At 35.4% G+C, this 20,095-nt stretch overlaps 1 protein-coding gene across 3 annotated transcripts in view; it reads right to left on the minus strand.

Moving 5' to 3' along the window:
* VRK1 (VRK serine/threonine kinase 1) overlaps positions 1 to 20,095 on the minus strand; it is a 38,045-nt gene that overhangs the window by 11,437 nt on the left and 6,513 nt on the right. For all 3 annotated transcript variants that reach the window (XM_030003372.2, XM_030003383.2, XM_030003394.2), the window contains exons 2-12: positions 19,702 to 19,863; positions 18,142 to 18,197; positions 13,651 to 13,720; positions 13,170 to 13,257; positions 11,636 to 11,744; positions 11,397 to 11,489; positions 10,274 to 10,406; positions 8,775 to 8,895; positions 7,656 to 7,714; positions 6,299 to 6,477; positions 1,505 to 1,598 (exon numbers count right to left, since the gene is read on the minus strand). In XM_030003372.2, the coding sequence (XP_029859232.1) occupies positions 1,505 to 1,598; positions 6,299 to 6,477; positions 7,656 to 7,714; positions 8,775 to 8,895; positions 10,274 to 10,406; positions 11,397 to 11,489; positions 11,636 to 11,744; positions 13,170 to 13,257; positions 13,651 to 13,720; positions 18,142 to 18,197; positions 19,702 to 19,858 (1,159 nt within the window). In that variant the 5' untranslated portion in view covers positions 19,859 to 19,863. The remainder of the gene's footprint in view (positions 1 to 1,504; positions 1,599 to 6,298; positions 6,478 to 7,655; positions 7,715 to 8,774; positions 8,896 to 10,273; positions 10,407 to 11,396; positions 11,490 to 11,635; positions 11,745 to 13,169; positions 13,258 to 13,650; positions 13,721 to 18,141; positions 18,198 to 19,701; positions 19,864 to 20,095) is intronic.

Raw genomic sequence — 20,095 nt, forward strand, 5'->3', positions numbered from 1 at the left:
AAGTCTGAATCAAAAATTCTTTAGGAAAAACATCTTTGTAATTACTTGAATTCAGTTCTCATCTACACGAAGGTGTTAGAAGGTTAGATCTAGAAAACAGTTTGACTGGATCCTCACCATAAGCTTACCCTATACAGATCTACTGAAGATTCCTGATCTTGGACTTACAATAATCCTACTTTATCTGTCCATGACTTTTTCCAGACAACACTGAAACTATGCCAAACTATCTGAAAAGTAGCTTTAGCATTTTATATCCTTATAGCTGATTCTTTCTTCAACATTACTTAAACTTGCTTTTAGAAGCTGCTGCTGCTAGCCCCTGGCTTTAACACACTGTGATGAAGTCATCCTGGGGAGTCAGCATATTCTGACAATGGGTTGGACAAGACAGGAGGGCAAAAATGAGAATGGAGGAGAGAATGAATGACAGCAAAAGAATGGAGTGCAACCACCACTTTTTATCACCTAGCATTTCTACCAGCTTTAGGCAGCATGTAATTGGAGAGTATACCTTTCTTACACAGACAGTTTAAATATTTCAATTTTATTAATCTAAAAAGAAATTATTTACAATCAAAAGCACTTGAATTGCTAAAGGTAAACAGTTGTATTGGGTATATGTGGCCATGTGGCAGGGTTTTGTTAGCTGGGGTCAGCTACAGAGGTGGCCTCTGTGGGAAGAGGCCAGGCGCTGTCCTGTGCCTGACACATTCCTTTCCAGCTGGCTCCAAAACAAACCCACTGTAGGTCAAAGTTGAGCCCAACTTGTTTGTGGCACCTCTGTGAAAACATTTAAGAAAGGGCAAAAAAAACTGGACAGGCAGGCAGGGGCTGGCGGTGCAGGGAGGAGAGTGAAAAACAGCAGAGGGAACACCGGGGTCAGAGAAGGAGTTGGTGCTCCACAGCATCAGAGCAGATACTCCCTGTAGCTTGTGAAGGACCCAGGATGGAACAGATATCCCCTGCAATTCATGGGAAAGCCCACACTGGAGCAGATGGATACTTCCTGAAGGAACTGGACCACAGTTTTTTCCCTGAAGGACTGCAGCCCAAGAGAGAGAGCCCACACTGGAGCAGGAGAAAAATGTGAGGAGGAAGGAGCAGCAGAGAGAAAATGTTATGTACTGACCATAACACACTTCCTCTCCATGCCCCCTGCACTGCTCAGGGCATGGGGTAGGGTCTAGAGTGAAGAAGTTAAGTTGAGTTTGGGAGAAGGGGAAGGAAAGGTGTTGTTTTAATGTTTGTCTTTGTCACTACCCAGATTTATTTTAATTGGCAATAAATTAAATTTATTTTCCCCAAGTTGAGTCTGTTTTGCCCAAAACAGTAAGTGGTAAACAGTATCCCCATCTTTGTATCGACCCATGCGTTTTCTCATCCTGTTTTCTCCTTTTGTCCCACTGAGGAGGGGAGTGAGTGGCTGGGTGGGAGTTTGGCCTTTAGCCAGGGTTAACCTACCACACCAGTACACGTGACTGAGAACATTCTTTTGACTTACTAGAAGAAGTAGGTTTCTTTTTTTCTGGACTTCCTGTATCTTCCATTTCTGCTTCAGTGCTCTCATTGGCTGTAGCTGCTGCCTTTCTTTTTTTCTTTAAAAGGAAAAAAAAAAAAAAAAAAAGCAACTGAACTCGAGAGCAGAAAAGACCACACAAAGTAGCAAGTACCTTATCCTCACAGGTATCCCCCAATTTTAAGTATTATTTCTTCATGTATTATAAAACATCTCCAGTTGCAGAGAAAATTTATTCATATATTAATGCAAGAATACTAATACTAGGCAATAGACAATTTAAAAGTTCAGTTCCCCTATCTGCAGTTCTCATTAGGAGTTGACATTTTAATGCATGAAAACACAAGTTTTCATGATCAAAACCAGGTTTTTTTATTTACATTGAATAACTGTTACAAAAGGAGCAATCTGAAAAATCTTAAAAGAACACAGAAAAACATTTTACCCAAAGTTGATGTTAATTGCTTTTAAAAAAAAAAGCAATTACACCTCATTAAATTCAAGTTTATCTGGATCCTTGCTTCTTAAGGCTTTCTTTGCACAGCTTAAAAGTAGCTAATACCCACTGACAGTACATTATTATTTTTTTCTAATAGCAACTATGGGTTCTGTTCCAAAGAGAGGTACTTGGGAAACATGAAGTCTATTCAAGGTACATTATCTTAAAACCTCTAAATGGATAGAACTGTTATTATCTGTGTATTACAATTAATCTTACTATTGCAAAGTATTCTTAAGGTGGTTATGGAAAGATTATTTTTTTTAAAGCCATGTGATTTTTGCAAAGGATGAGTTGACTTGTACCTGTATCAGACCTAGAGGGTAACTTTGATGAACACTGGAAGAGTTTATCTTTTCCTTTTTTATTTTTTTTTTTTTAATTGTGTGAGACTAGAGCTTTACTAATACAGCTTTAAAAGTGGCTACAACTTCACATAGCTCATGAGAGAAAGGGAGAGTGCATTACATCTTTCCTTTCCAAAGTGTTGCTTCATGATTACCATCTAAACCCTGCTGGGCTGAACAGATTGGTTCGATAATTACATACAATAACTGCAGTGGGCAGGTAACCCTCAGCTGGCACAGGGCAGCTCCCCTGTGAGAACTTCCATATGCAAACTGCACTGATGGAGTACATTAGGTACATCTTTCCTGCCGGTGCACAGGCCTGATTACCGCCAGCCAAGACTCCAAGGTTAGCATGTCAGCAGATTTGTGATGCATTAGGCAGGAATAAACACAGACACTTTTGTTCATTCTGACCAAAATTAAGGAGGACTATTTCAGCGCTGTAGTGCTTTTATATGAGAGATAATGCATTCCTCCCAATTGTACTAGAAAACATTTTAAACGCTCATCAGAAAAACAGATATCCAATACACACTACACAAAAGCAAAATGCATTTATCTTGTTTCCAAGCTTATTTAATAAAAAGTGGTTTCTTAATCTTGATGCAGGTGAATTACATAGCAGTAGAAATCAGGCAGCATTCATCTGACAAAAGCAACACCTGCACAACTGAAACTGAACATTAGAAGGAACCACAAATCACTAAGATCCCTATTTTTCCAGTTTAGTTTACTTCCAATATTTCCCAGCAACTCTTCAGCACTAAACAAAAGTATGATGTTGTCCTTGCCCTAAATAATTTAGTCAAGAGCTCCAGATACTTCCTTCAACACATGGTACTGTTAGCTTCTTGGTTTCCTATAACTGTTATAAAATATCACACACACAAACTAACATGCATTTACTATACAGGAAAAACAAAACAAAACAAAACCAACCTCCAGCAGAACTGTGGACTGTGTTTCATTTACTTATACATCTGGGGAAACTTCAGTCATGATATAGAAAATAAAATGTTAACTTTTAATATAGCAGACATCTGTGAGTTTTAGCCAGACACCAATACTGGAGAACGACTTAGATTCCAGAACAACCATGCTTATATGCAACATATAATGCACATCATGGCTCAACTAGCTATATGAGCTGAAAGCACAGGAGAATCCTACATTTCAGGAATTTATTTACACAGAAGTTAGAAATATTGTCTCCTAGCTATGAAATAGCTTAACTTCAGAACACCAAACAACACTGTTTTAAGAAAGTATTATGGTAGATTGCTCCGAAGGAATTGAAGAGTAGGTGTCTTAAGACCTGTTGTGATTAAAAGATCAGTACAGCCAAGATGCCATAAATACTTTATATTAGAGTCACCATTTCCTCAAGGGTGGATGTCAGACTGCATTTTTCTTTTCCAAATTAGACATTAAGCATGCCAAAAGAAATTCAGCACGTGCTAGAAGATACTGGCTTTCAGAGGCAAGATGCTACTGATCAGTGGTAAATTAACTTTATGGAAAGCAGTTTCTAACAGACTTTGGAATTTGGAGCTTATCTTTAAAACTCTCAGTCACCAAGTTGAGCTTCCTGTCACAACTGAAAATACATATAATTTTAATTGGCATTGTGTTCTTCCTTTCTTCCTCTGTGTATCTAAGTGTCCAGCTATTCTCAACTAGCATAAATTGTCTTCCTGTTCTCCTAGCATCTCCTAATGATGATAATGATGATAAAGTCTGATATCCCTGGAAGAAAAACCTAGTAGCATGAGTTCCCAAACATATATTCTGGGAAGGAGGACATCCTGCTGAAGACCATCCTTCCACTCATTCTTGAACAAAAGTGCAAAATATGCCCTTGAAAGGTAGACTGACACAATCTGTTCTTCTACCCTAGCCTACACCACAGCTGTTACAAGGCCTAGAAAATCCAACATAGAAGGAAGAGTCAACTGTCCTGGTATTTGGTCAAAAGCAAGCAGGCTATGCCAACCTGATTTCAAGCAATCAATCTTATTCTGTCTGGACACTCTAGCAGTAGCTGGCATGAAGTAGCTAGCATGAAGTCCACTGCAATATGAAGTGGTCAGCTGAAAACACTTACTCAAATGGGCCAGTAACACATTATTTTATGTAAGTGCCTGAACATATTTGTGACAACTGAGCAAGATGACCATGCATATGCTTCCTCAAACTAAAAAAAAAAAAAAAAACAAACAAAAAAACCACAAACCAAAACGCACACACACAACAAAACCAAAAAAAAAGCCCCACATAACACCCAAATCCCCACTAAAACCCAATGTAAAAGCTAACTCCTAATCGATGCTAGTAGGTAAGAACCTACGGAAAAAGTATTATCCCACCCTTTGGTAATGGTCTTAACTGATATTGGCTAAAGCAATAAGATTTTTGAATTTTTATTCCATTGGAAATGCGCATCAGCCATCTCTGCTGGACAAGGACATTGAAGGTCACAGATGTTGGCTCTGCAGCAGGCCAACTTACTCAGCAAAGAAACCAGCCAACCATTAAACACATTATTTTTTTCCCCCCAAAACACACATCTCAAACCATGTTGATCCACAGGGGGAACAGAAGAATTTATGCCAATGAACTCTTTGTTTGGACAGTTCTTTACACTCAGTTCAACAGAAAATATTAGTATAAAGATCACGGCTGTAGGATTTTAGCCAAAGTACTTTTTGCTGGGCAAAAAGAAGAAAAGCTGGACATATATCCTCAGAAGACTTTAAAATCCTACAGCTTTTTTGCTTTTGTGCTTTTTGTCCATCTTTAACATACTGCTGATCATGTCACTAAACAGGCAGAATTCTTGTGCTATTATTCTGTATTATAATTCTCAGTTGCCTGGTTCATAAATTGCCCACTTGTTATTAACAAATGCAAATAAAAAAGGATAAATGCAGTTTGAAGTGTGGGATAATAATAATAATGATAATAATAATAATAATAGGCCTATTGTGATAGGAACAAGGGGTAATGGTTTTAAACTAAAAGAGGGTAGATTTAGACAGACATAAGGAAGAAATTTTTTACGAGGGTGGTGAAACACTGGAACAGGTTGCCCAGAGAGGTGGTAGATGCCCTGACCCTGGAAACATTCAAGGTCAGGTTGGACGGGGCTCTGAGCAACCTGAAGATGTCCCTGCTCATTGCAGGGGGGTTGGACTAGATGAACTTTAAAGGTCCCTTCCAACCCAAACCATTCTGTGATTCTATGATTCTATGATTTATTGTTCCATTATTTGTTCTTTTTTAATTGTTATTATAAACCATTTTAACAGACAATTTCCCTAAGGCTTAAAAAGTTCTTACGCTATATTCAAATGGGAGTCCAAATCTAGAGTTTAAGGCTTCTTAAATACAAGGAATAAAATACCCCTAGCCTACCACTATAATTAAGACTCTTAAATAACATATTAGATCACAGTGAATTCAATATGTGAATTCCAGAATCAAATACTTAGTTTTAAGTATACATCTTTATGCCAAGCTTTGAACTAGTCACAGAAAGGGAACTAATATGAAACAAAAACTAGACTTATTTTACCTTACACGTATTTTGACCCATCTGGAGTTTTACCAATTTAAAGAAAATAAGTAAATTAACTGAATGTTCATCTGTTCAAATGTCATTACAACTATATACACACATTCTGTTATCCAAGATATTATCTACTATGAAAGCACACCTATAAATATCATTCTGTATTAAGTTTTAGTAACAATTAGTGAAGTTAAATTAGAGAAATAATGTGTAAGAGTAGAACTTAATCAAACAAACATTTCAATATTTGCTTATTTCCTGCTGGATGCAGTTATGACACCTACTTCCAATACCACTTTAACTCTTACTTAACTCAAAAAAATGCCATAAAAGCTGACATAAATTTTTAGAATAAAAACCTTTTGTGTGGGATTTGTTTTCAAGTCTCCATTTTCTGACAAGCCGAAGTCAAGTACACCATCATCTTTTTGCCCAATGGCCTTAAGACCTTGCAGAAGTATTTCTCGGAAATGCTGATAAACAGGTTTCTCTTCATAGCTCAGTAGCTTTACCTTTTCCATATATTTGGCTATTTCATCTAAAGAAATGGTACCTCCAATTAATTTCTATTTGAAAACATTTCAATCATTCACTTTTACCGTAAAAGAGTCAGAAATTATGCATGCACTACTTACGCTATTTTTTTAAATGGTTATTTATAAACTCATAATTATGACTTTACTACAACACATTTTAGAAAAAAATTATACCAAGGTTCATTACCCAGTGATGACAGCATCACTGTTTTTTACACATTCATCGCAATGAAAAAAACAGTCAGTCATAAAAAATTTAATAGGCCAATCTTCACCAATAAATGTTTGTTTACATATTTCTTATGTCTATATTTTAAAAATGTTGTAAAGGAAACTCAATGTTATCCCAGAACTTCGTCAGTTCAAGACTGAAACATGTATTAAAAAATATGTGAAACATTTGACCACTGAAAAATGAGACAAGTCACACTTGACAGAGAAAACACTCTTCTGATCACCAGAAGTAGCTGGAAATAACTAAATATTTAAGTTTTAGATCCCAAGAAAGTGTATTTCTAATAGAGTCAGGTTAAGAAAAACCGATCTGCTCAATTCACCAACACCAAATAGAAACAATCCAGACTTCAAGTTCGCATTACTTTATATTTTGAATCTCCAGAATTCAGTTGTGAAAAATCAACTTACACGTTTCATGTTTGCAAATACTTAGTACTGTCTTTAGAAGCAACAGTGTCTGCAGTTCGCATAACTGCAGCCAAAAGGAAGAGTCTAAACTTCTCCTAATGAACAATCTAATTCATGCCACTTTGTTGTTGCTGATAAAAGTAAGAAGAAAAATAGATACAAACTTAAGTAAACAAGGAGGACTTCAAGAAGCAACAGATTAGAGTACAATGCCTGAGACACACCTCTCAGGAAAAAAGCTGCTGGCAGTCTGACAGCTCCTCACCTTTCGCAGCAACTGAACTGATCTGTTTTTATTTGAATACAGAGTAGCACAGCGTTCCCTTGTACACACTCAGTGTACCCCGTGTAAATACAAAATTCAGAGCTTCTACCCGTTGTCTAAAGTTGTCTACAATTTGGTGATGGCACCCAAACAGACTGATGGATTTTTTTTTTTTTTTTTTAAAGAAAAAGGACATTAAAACAAATTATTAGAGAATGCTTACCACATGGTACAAACCAAAGTATTTTAATTTAAAATAGTTCCTCTTACCTGGTTTATTTTTCCCAGGAAAGCATTTGTCCATCAAAACTGAAACATTATCTCTACATCTGAAAAACAAAATTATTCAAAACTATTGTTTCCTTCAAAGTCTGAATCATGCCTGTTCTGATAGACTTCCTATGTACCTAGCTTGGGCCACTGTCAGAGACATGAAACACTACTAGATAAACCTTTGGTATGACTTAGAACGGCCATTGTTAGGAGTGCAGTACATATGAGAACCTGACAAATGCCAGACAGGCTATCTGAAATATGCTAAGTTTTTGTTCAGCAGTTTTTGATTCCTATAAAAGCAAGCAAGTAGAAGACTGAAGGAAAAGAACAAGTCCGTTTTAAACCCTCACATACCAGTGCTCTCACCTCTTCATGCTACAGGACTCTTTCTCTAGCTGATATTATTCAGAGCAGATCCCCCGACAAAATAAAAACTGGGGGGAAGTGGGGAGGGAGCTTCGCTAACATTAATGGAGGCCAGAGTGTTAAAAGTAGAAATAAGGAAGCCAGATAACAAATACTTGTTAATGAGACAGAAACTGCTGTGCTGGGAGAGCTTTCTTCATGTTAAATATCTGACAAGAGAAGGTTGAGCGGGGGGTGGGGGGAAGACAAAGGAATGTAACAGTGAGGGAGAGGGACAAAAAAAAAAATATTTAAAAATGCCATATTCCTCTACCTGGAATGATGCTCAAAGACATTTAAGATCCACCTTTAGATCTCATCTCTGCCACTGACTTCAGAGCATGGTGTTATAAAGGCTACTTGTACTCCATGCTTCAGTTCTCTTTCTGTAAAGCAGGACTAATGATTACTGGTAAGAGTGCTTTTTGGCTTAACTATGGCAGTACTCTAAAGCAACAGTACTGCGGTGGATAAACAAGCATCTCACATATGCAAAAGAAGACACAGTAGAACAGTACAAGTAAAGTTTAATTACAAGCCAAGGATACATGAGACAATGAAAGGAAACAGGGGTACACAAAACAATAGCCCACTCACCAAAAGAGAACATACTGAAAGGACAAAGCATTTCTATATTAAGACGTTTTCATTCCTATTTTCGATTTCAAAAGAGAAAGAAAACAAGTGGTTTCTCAAGTGGTTTCTCACCTGATTTTTGAGTCTCTGACAAAATTTGGATCTTTCAAATTATCCTCCCATGGTAGATGGCCACTAAGCCAATGAATCATACAGTAACCCAAGATCTCCAGATCACCACGTCTTGATGGTGCTAGATATATACACACACATAAAAAAAGAACCGTAAGAGCAGCTAATAAAGCACACATAGTTTAACAACAGTTAAAATTTGTAAATATGTTAAGACAATAGAAAGCCAATGCTCACAATGCAACACTGCTGTATCTGTTACTTATTTATTTATTTTAGCCTGAAAGCAAGGAAGGAAAAATTATTCTTCCTACATCTGGAAGGGTAACTTCATTTTCAAGTCCTTTATCAATCTCTTTCTTCTACTCAAGGATATGACATGCTGCAGTTATCCCAATCTGGGAAGCTTTTTAAGTACTCCAATTGTGGAAAAAATAGAGCAAGTTAGTGAAGTGATTGACTTTGTTCAAAACAGTTTTTACTTTCCTTCTTCTATAAAAAGGTAATAGTGCTAAAACCCCAGCTCCTGAAAAAAAAATATTCCATGATGCTGAAATATTTTATGTAGCCTGAAAACTGAACGGAGGAAAATAATAGATCAGATCCCTAAGCCTTAAAAAAAAAAAAAAAAAAAAAAAAAAAAAACCAAACACAACCAAAACCAAAACAACCAAAAAAACCCAAAACAACACAAAACCACACCAAAACAACCACCCACGTGTACATTGACCACAGACTACACTAGAAGTTTAACTGGGCAAATCAAGTCATCTTTGTTCATGTTCAGTTTTAAGCATAGGTGCAACGGTTCGTCCTGAATTAAATAATAATTTTCAACAATTTATAATTTTGCAGGACACTTTTATGGATAATAAAACAAAATTTAAGAATGAAGAAAATAAAATTGGTGTTCACTACAAATCCTCACTGTTTAATCAGACATAGACCTGTCCTTTTCATGTTCAACCTTTTCTCACTTCTTGCCTTTTGATATTCAGTGACTAAAGGCATAATTATGAAATAATATTTCATAATTAAATGAAGTTTCTTTAACAAAATCTTCTAAATATTAAGCCATAAACAAGATAAAGAATATTGTACATCTTTGCCAAATATGAAGGAGCAATGTTCACATTGATAACAGAAAGTATGTATCTCCTGAAAACAGGGCCTGTTTTTCTATCAAGATCTCATAAGCGGTATTCCATTTCTACTCAGTTTAAAAAAAAGCTATACACTAAACATCTTAACAGTCTTTATAAATTGAAGAAATCTATTTAACAAAGTTACATTAAAATACATGAAATTAATATCAAAGTAAAAGATATAAAATGGAAAAAACCAAAAATGCCAGCATAGTCCATAGAGTAGAATAAAATTTTTTTATAGATTAAGAAACCTGGTTGTTTACAAAACTTAGCGCAGCAAATGAAGTCTTTTGTGTTCCTAAAAAGGATGCACAAATGCCTATTGCCAAAACCAAAGTTTTACATCCTTACCCACACCGTTGTGTGCATCAATACTGGTATATTCAATAGTTCCATCATGACACCTTTTAGGATCTTCTTTATATACTTTGTGAACTCCTTCAGGACAGTATCGGAACGCAAGTCCATAATCCACCAAGTACACCTAGTAATTTTCAAAAAAAAAAAAATCTAAGATTAAAGAACTATAAATACAAAAAATGCACAAATAATAAGTGTAACTCCCAACCACTCTTAAAAAGTATTAAAAAGGTGAGGTTTTTGACTTTAAATGATCCTTTCCCAGTGCTTTATTGAGATTACTACATATGATTTGAGAACAATGTGTCAGATAAATTTTGTTGTTTTCTGTACAGCAGTCTGATCTGGAAGTAGTTTCTTGCTGATGCTGAGGCCAAGTACAGTAAAATAGTCAGTTATTACCAGTAAGATGAAAGGGGGGGGGGGGGGGGGGGAGAAGAAAACTCCATGGTGTTCATAGTGTTAAATACACTTACTGTCCTACCCTCTTTTAAAGTCAGCTATCCATTTGAACACTGCTACATAGTATTATTTCTCACTAACACCACAGCTACTTTAAGAGAACTGAGATTATTTTACTTCTTTCATGAGCTAAAACATTTGGACAAGAAGACATACATAATTCTGAAACTCTAATATGCATTTTTTGAACAGTAAAGAGAGTTAAAATAGCAGAAAAATGAAAGACTTCCGTAAATCAAGTGGAACAATCAACACTTTAAAGACCGATTTTTCCAAGTAACAGAACACTTATCTGATGGATTTCTTGAACAAAGGAATGAGGTAACAATGCAGACAGGCAAACATAATTTACCAGTGTGCTATATAATTTTAAGCTTCCACCTCCAAATACCTATTTGAGAGTCAATTTTTTCTTAATCTTGAGAATTTCTCTAGAATATTATTTAGGGCAAATAGTCAATTTGATAACTGTCCAGCAAAATGCATAAAAAAATTCATAGAATATTAACTAGATATAAATGTCAAGCAGAAATAATATTACCATATACATTCTTAAAAATGAGCTTCTGCTAGATTTCACAGGTTCAAAGCACTTCCATGTGTTGTCAAATAGAAGGTTTAAAACATGAGGAATAAAATGCATCAGAAATACCTGATTAGGGTTCTTGTAACTCAGAAGAAGGTTTGAGGCCTTGATGTCTCCATGCACATATTCATGCTCATGGATGTATTCCAGAATATCAAGCTAACAAAATAAAATACAGTCATATAAATGCAGTACCCAGCTCTGCCCAGCAGAGGACCTGTACTCAGCCCAAAAGTGTGATTTAACCAAAAGACTTACACGGGGAAGCCAAATTGTAAAAATATAATATATTTTTTTTAACTTACTATTCTCAGGCCTAATTGTAGTACAGTTTTATGGGAAAATCGCTTTGCATTCTCTTCATACATCTTCTGAAGATCTCTGCCAAATCTGTCCATTATCATAAATCGATAACTAAATTCAAGGAAAAAACAACAGCAAAGTCACTGAATTGTACTTTGCAAAGTATTTTACCTGTGTGTTAATTGTACAAATTACTGATTGAAAACATCTCTCTCAAAAGATAAACTGCAGGTACACAGAACAGAAATATGTGGGAAATACTTAACTTATTTTTAATGCTGTACATTAATTCTTAACTTTTTTACATCAGCTAGTCAAAAGTTGGTCCATCAAAAGAACTGTTCTTTATTCCTGGCTAGTTATGCAATACAATAACCAGTACCCACAGAGGAAGATATTTGTTTTGTAATTCACCATAGGTAAAACCAAGCACCAATCACTTACAGAAATACATTCTTTAATTTATAAATGACTGACTTAACATGGTTACTTTAAAAAAGTTAGTTTCTTGAAATCAATTACAAGCTTTTTTTTAACCTATTATTAAAACCAAAAATCTCTCACTTGCCAAAGGTGTTCTGATATTCATTGCTATAGCCAAACTGGTTCTGTTACTGTAAGAGCCCATAGTAGCTATATTAAAGAATCTCATGCATTAAACACTGAATGGAAAGAAAAGGGTTTTTTGGAAAAAAATATAATTTTATTATATTTACTTTTGCCTCTCAAAATTAGTGGGTTTTTTACATTAGATTAGTTTTAAAGTTGAGGACCTACTGAAACAACGGTATTTCTGACATACTAGGGCATACATACCAACTGCCCTAGGTAGTGGTCCACACAAAGAAGCCTGACCTACTATAAGCTGCCAGAGAACTACTAAAACTCCTCTGCAGCATAGCTGTATAGAGAACACCCACTAGGAAACAAGGACTGTTTATCTAAGACAGGCATAACATTCAAGAGCAAGTAACAAAAACAATTCATGACATGGAACAATATTAAAAACTATCCCTAGACTTAAGAAAAATTTAACATGAGACTAGCAATTATTCTAGCTCACAGATTAAGTAAAAAAACCCTAATCCTAGGGATAACAAAATAGAGCACCAAGTCCTTTATATGTGTGAGTGAAAATACTCTTTAAGTGCACACCACACCACAAGAAAAACTTTGAAGGTAGTCGTGTTATTCAAAGACTTATACATCAGAAGTCTACTTTATTTTAATTCAACTATGAAAAGCTTCTAAACCACATATATATATAGCATCACTGTATTACAGCAATGTTCGAGACAAATGGAAACCAAACCACTAAGAACATAACAGACACAAATACAAATAACAAACAGAGTACAAATAAAATGTATCTATTCATCTATTCCTTAAAAACACTGTCATGAACATGAAATTTTGTAGCAGAAATTAACAACATGAAGATAGGTGGAAAATACATCTTAAAAGAAATTAGGTTAAAAGGGATAGTGGTTGTGGATGAAATAAATCCCAGTATATGCCAAAGAAAGATATATTCACCTGTTTCCATTTTTTTCATGCAAGCCAGAACCCCAATATCTTGGTACACCTAAATATTTCAGTTTATGGGACTTAGTCCACTTCTGAACTGAAAACACAAATAAAGGTAAGTTCATGAATTCACATCAGTAGAGACTTACATAAAAAGGGAGTACTCACATCACTTACAGTTTCTGCGTACATGTGAGCTGCTTATTTCATGGAAACTTGTATGCAAAGTATACTGGAAATTAATGATGCATCCATTGTAGGGACAGAGATGCAACTAAAGTTTCAATTTAGACAATACCATCAACACAACTGTAAAGAACATCTTGCCAAAAATCCCTAATTTTACTAGATGTCTGAATTAGATTTAAATAATTTTAAAATAATTTTGAAAATTACTAAAAAGATTCTCTTAAAGTTAAACCTTACTCCTGTAGGGTCTATTTTCCTAAGTGCTTGTAGTTCATTAAAAACATTTTAATAGACTGCTTACTTTCGTCTGGCTTAGCAGCTCGCATGTAGAACTTTAACTCAGTAAAAAGAGGTCCATTCTGGCTGGGTTCCTTTAAGACAATTTAAAATTAGTTAAAAACTGCTGTGTTAGTGCCTAATAATTATTAAAAGCTCACAAAATGTTAACATCCACCCTATAAAAGCGTGTTCTCCCTCAAATGCTCTACCCAGTGCTGATAAATTCAATAGAATATGGTCTTTTTATAAAAGAAGGTTGGCTCTAAAAAGCTATTTTTACTATAAATTGCTTAACATGAAGGGTATCAAAGAATCCTTTCCCATAACAAGAGATTGAAGAATAACAAATTATCTGAAATGTATGGAAATATTACAAATTGGCAGCAAAAGTTTAGCAGAGAACATTGAACAACATTCATTATCTCAGATTTTCCAGATTAAAGCTGGACTGCATCAGTTGCAATAGCCATTAATGAGCCTAAAATAACACCCGAAAAGATTTGATGGAAAAATCTTAACAAAATTTAAATTCTTGCTGAACATAAGGTATTTTGTTCCCTTCATACATTAGTTGGTCAAGGTAAAAATTACAGAGGATTTTACAATTTCTCTTAAACTAAATTATAATAAGTATACCTATTTTGACTTCAGAGTCTACCTTGCATTTAAGCTAAAATAAGGTATTTCAGTTTCATTTTCTAGGGACAAGTCTATGGTAACCACATATTATAAGTAAAGTGCAAAAGAGAAATTGGTTTGAAAACACCATAGCTTTGAAATACTGCAAGAACTGCAAATGGGCAAGTACCTTGACTCTACATTTCCAGAACTTAGCGCAGAAAAGAAAAAAAAGTTATTTCAACCTTGCAATTTTTAAGGGATTGAGATAAGCTTAAGCAATTTATTTTAGTCTAGTTACTCATGTATGTCCAAATTCATCCTATCTCAGTGAAAATACCTGTTTTGGAATATCCTACAACCTTAGAAAAATCTAACCAAAAAAAAAAAAAAAAAAAAAAATGCAATTACTGGCAAAGAAACCCAGAAAGAATACAATCACATGATATTAGCAAAAGTTCCAAGATACACAATGTCAATCTTAAATGGTTTTAATTGTAACTTTTAAATGCTGATATAGTGAACCAGAAAATTGCTAATGGCCAGACTGTACCACTCAGCTAATACAGGTTTACTGCTGTCCAACATTAACGAAGCTATGTAAAGAGATCAAACACACTGACGAACATGGGTTTTAGTGTGTATCTGATGTATTGGCTTAGAGGCAGAGTAGGAAGACTGGTCAGAATGAGAGCAGATATCAGCTTAGGCACCACTCCTAGGCCTGGACTCTCCATTACAGAGCTACCGCCTATCTCCATCCACCTCACTTTCTCCAGAGCATTGCCCTGATAAACAATGGAGCCAAGACAAGTTTTCCAGCCCCTCCTTGTGGGACCAACATTCAGACCTAAGCCATGAGCCTGAAAAAAAAACGCACAACTAGACCAACTGATAAATGCACATACACTTTGGTACATGCATATCTACTTTCAGTTAGTCTGTTTATTCACTATGAACAACAAATTAGTGATATAGAGATTATATAGATGGAAGAGAAGGATTAAATAACTACAGTGTAAAAATTCAGCTCAGACAAACGTTACTTGACCTATTCACTTGTTTCTGTGTAGCATAATCCAATAAAATGCTCTAACTTAATCAGAATATAAATTATACATATTATTTTGATTCAATTTACATGGATTTGAAGAATGTTATTTTCTTACTAAAATATAGCAAAAAAAAGGTAGATGTTAAAAATTCTTAAAATGTTTATCTTTAAATAAATTATTCCACAAAAAGTATGTCTCAGTGCTGGGGGGGTGGGGGGGGGAAGATGTCTCTTTCTCTAGTCAGAGTAAATGCTGAAAATCCAGTATCTTTTCATATTTGAGGGGATCGATAAATGATTTAACCACAAAAGAGATCCTCATGTTGACTGTGAAGCTGTTTCCTCACAATACCATTAATTCTACATGCAGATAAATAAATGCATACACTATGTTAAAAAAGCTCATGTAATGATGTCCAATATTTGCCATACTAGTCACCTTATGCTAAAACCAGAAAGACTTCAAACACAAATTTCTGTAGCTTTATGCTCAGGGTCATCCTAAACACGATTTGCAAAACTGAAATTAAAGTCTAATTAGAAAAGATATCATGATGAAAGAGATCTTGGAGTATGTGTTGAAACCCAACAAATTTCTTCAAGTAGTATTTTAGGAATTCTGATCTTTTTCAGTCAGCAGTTTAATGAAGTGTTGTTAAACTCTGTATCCACTCCTGAACAATGACATCTGAAAGGTCCACATGTTAAAAAGCATTTCTTTTTCTAATAAAAACTGTGATTCACTTCGTACTGCTCAGACATCAATACTATGAGGATATGTCAAAGACTAAGCCAATTTCCATTCTGCTTTAATAGCTCAATTTGAAGAACATTACTATAGAAGCACATATTTTGTTAAACACTAATAATTGTTCAAAGCTGTTAACCACTTTGCTTCAGCTGATGGATCAACTAGGAATCACCCAGGCATCAGAAAATAGGCCCTTACTCGTAGTTGCATTATACTAGACTGTAGAGGCATAATATGTTATGGGTCATTTGTGAGGGCAGCACAAAGACTGGGGCTACTCTTTATTGCCATAAAGACAAAATTATAAAAGACAAATTAAAAGTGAGTAGTCATCTGGGAGACTAGCAATGGGGGTATTTACGAATTGCTGCAACAAAGTGAATCTAGCATAAAAGCAACGCAAAAGTTATGACAACTCCTCCTATATTGAGAGCCCAAAGTGGAAGAGAAGAGAAGCAGATGGACAGGTTTCAAACTCAGGGAAAGAGGAGGATAGCAATTATGCACAGCATAAAATAATGCATATCTAATGATTTTCCAAGCAAGTCAACCTGGATTCTTCCATGAAAGTTAAATGGCACTCTGCTTCCTGATTAGTCCAAACTCAGCAAGAGCCAGTAATTAGGAGCCAATGTCTCTCATAGGCAAGCCACTGCTGATAACTTGAATGTCTGCTGTCTGCCTCTAGAACAGGCCACAGCTCCTGCATAATGGACACCACCTGCCCTCGATGGCACAGGCTGGACATACAAAAGCAAGCTGCCACCATGCAAGAGCTGCAGGCTGGGGCTCCTGGTCTGTGTGGAATTCCTGCCCACAAACACCTAAGGCAGCAGCAGTAAGCAGATGTTGAAAGTGCAGTAGTTTGACATTTGCATCATAAGCAGTGCTTTTTTCAGCAAGTGACAACATTTCAGAAAGAGGGTCATCACCAACAGTACCTTGGGATGTCTGAACAGTATCAAAACCAGTACTCTAGAATTTCCCTGTAGTCAGCAGATATAAATATCAAGATTAAAAGCACATACTAACTAAACTGAATTTTAGTCTAAATTAACCTGATCTTTTAGTTTCAGGCACAAATGTTAAAAGTATTAACATACTTAGATAAGTGGCCAGCTATTGCGCTAAAGCATTTCAGTATCACCATATAGTTTAATAAATAAAAGATTAAAACATTGCAGTTCTGAACTGTGCTGAAGAACTGATTTTTTAGATTGTGAAGTTCTTGTACGGTTTTTTGGTATTTGCTTTTGTCACAGGACCACAAGTATCACCAAGACAATGAATGGTCTGGATCTACCATGGCTATTCCTGTATTCCCAGGTTTTTTTACTAAGACTTTACCAAGGAATCACATATAATAGTAGGTTCTATAAAAAATAATCTAGCAGAATTTAAGAAAAAATACTTTGTATCTTAGGAAGAGAACATTACAGCCAAATCAAGTTAAATAAATCTTTTTTATTTTATGATTAAAAACATAAGAAAATTTCAACTAATAAAAACAATTTGCTGATTTGCTACAATGGGCTAAAAATGAGCTATCAACAATGCTTTTTCTTCTCTCTAATCATTAGGTTAAAGAAATTATGTCTCAATGCCATTTTAATTCAATACAAATTAGAATACGTATGTGTTTTATGATAAAACATTTAAAGGACTTTATAGCTGTGGGGACCTTGGGAATCAAAGTTTTGCTGTTTCTACTCCCAAGCCATCTGTCAGCTTACCAACATCCAGTGGTGAGCAACAGTTCACACAGACTCACTGCTGAATCACAGAAATTCTCCAAAAGCTAGCCAGATTTCATTAATTTTGTGATATTTGGTCTGTTTACAGGAAGCAGCAAATGAAACAGATCTGATCCATTTCATGAACCTTTTTCAACTCTGCTGATGTTCCATTATCCACCCTTATACATAGGAGTCCCAATTCTCAGCAGCGTTCCTCTATATCACCACACTTACTTTCATTTTAAACAGCACTACGCAATTGTATTATTTCCAGTCAGAAGATGTTTTAAATCACACGTTATTCTAGTAAAAACATTTTCAAGTTGTGAAGTAAAGATTCAAATGATCTCTTACCACTTTTGCAACATAAGGTGCATCACTGCCAACCGACTTTGAAGAATTAACATCAGCTGTTAAAAAGGAAGCATTTATTAGTAGTAGGAGAGGAAACTGTCACAAAACATACACTTATTTGCTATGCAGCATGGACAAACAAACAACAAAGCAACTAAGTACTGATGTGAACATATATCAGTACCTTAGACTATGGTAAGAGAACTGCTCTATACGGCAAGACTACTCTATATGGATGTGGTCTTGCATTCTCCCTTCTGCTTGAGGAGAACAGGCAGTTCACTAAATAAAGTTCTTTTTTATTATTCAATAACTTTTTCCTAGTCAATAGCATTTCTTTAATTTTCTAGGACTGTGATGAACATACATAGTTGTGGACATAAATATGGAAAACACATTCTCTCTACTATTTTGCCATGTCACATATCCAAAAGTGACTTTTTGTTGCTACTAAGCTGTTGGTATTTGTGACAGAAGGAGATACAGGTATGAAGGACATCAAGTTAGGCGAGCACGAAGTACAGGAAGAGTCAGGGACACAGCTTTGTGCAAACAAGGGGAAGCAAACAGAGAGCAAGCTTTGGCTTGAAGAATGTAGGAATTCTTATCTCGAAGAGCTACACAATTTGAGTGAGCTCAAACTCCAGTCTCAGTAAATTTAGTAGCTCACTGAGCAAGGCTGAGTAAGTAGTAGAGAGCTTCTTTGGCAAGAAGCCACCCACTGGTCCTGTTTTTCTTCTTAATCCACTTATGCTGCAGTCTGTTCATTTTGAAAGCAGGACAGATTATTAATATTTTTTTCAACTCAGTATGAATTCAGTGCAACTTTTTCACCAAGAGGAGGAAGACCACAAATGCATAGCAAAAGAAAACCTTATTATCATGATCACATTAACTTTCATCCCTTCAAAATTGTTTGGAAAAAGACCTCTCTTACCTGTTCAGATAACAGAAATGCTAAGTATGGAACAATATCCACTAAAAGAAATTTTCCTTGAATTCAATAAACAGCATTGCAAAACAAGATCTGTGCTAACGCTTTAAACTGTAAAGTCCAAGATTTCAATGTTTTAAGCATTGTTTACAAAAAAAAAAAGCATAGGACTTATGTCAGAAGTTCGCAAGGCAATGAAAAAGTCAAAAGCAGCACCAAATTCAAAGCCAGACAAAATACTGGGTGATCAGTAGCCTCCACAGAATATGCTTAGACAGTTTCAGTTCAGAATTTGTGATATAAGGACACTCATGCAAAAATCCCTTCTTTCAGCCAGACCAAAATTCAAATTTAAATAAATACTAAACTATCCTTTCACTGTTAAAAAGTAGTAAAGGTTTTGGTTTAAAAAAAAAAGAATGAACTACCACTGGAATCTCATAAAACCACAGTGCTTATAATGACCATTTGTCCACTCTTGTCAGTTTTTTCCAACACCATGAACCAAGCTAAGGTTCTAGTAAAAAAAGATCACTTGAAGACACTCTGTGTTTCTAACTTTGTGTCAATTTTTCATTTTAAAGATAAAAAAAAAATTTTTCATTATCAAAGATAACTACACTTACCAAGGTACAGGCGTCCAAAGCCTCCTTGCCCTATAGGGACACCTAATTTCCATTCTTTTCTTGATGTATCTGCTAGAACCTCCCCCAGAGCAAACACTTCAGCGAGTTTCCTTTTTGCAGGGGCTCTTTTTCCAGCAGTTGTCTTCTTATATGGCATCGTCCCTGGAGGGAGAGGAGGGAAGGAAAAATAAATAAAAAGCACAGGTTACACGCTGATCAGACTTATTTTATGTAGAAATCTGTTAGAAGCATGAAAAAGTATGGATTGTTTAAGTTTTAATTTGTTACTACAAAGATACTTTCAAAGATATACAGTAAGTAGTTTCATTGGCATGAATTCTAAGTGAAAAACAACTAATTTTTCCAGGCATCACAAAAAAATTTGACAGCAAAA

Source organism: Aquila chrysaetos, chromosome 2 (assembly GCF_900496995.4).
Source record: "Aquila chrysaetos chrysaetos chromosome 2, bAquChr1.4, whole genome shotgun sequence".
Classification (NCBI taxonomy): Eukaryota; Metazoa; Chordata; class Aves; order Accipitriformes; family Accipitridae; genus Aquila; species Aquila chrysaetos.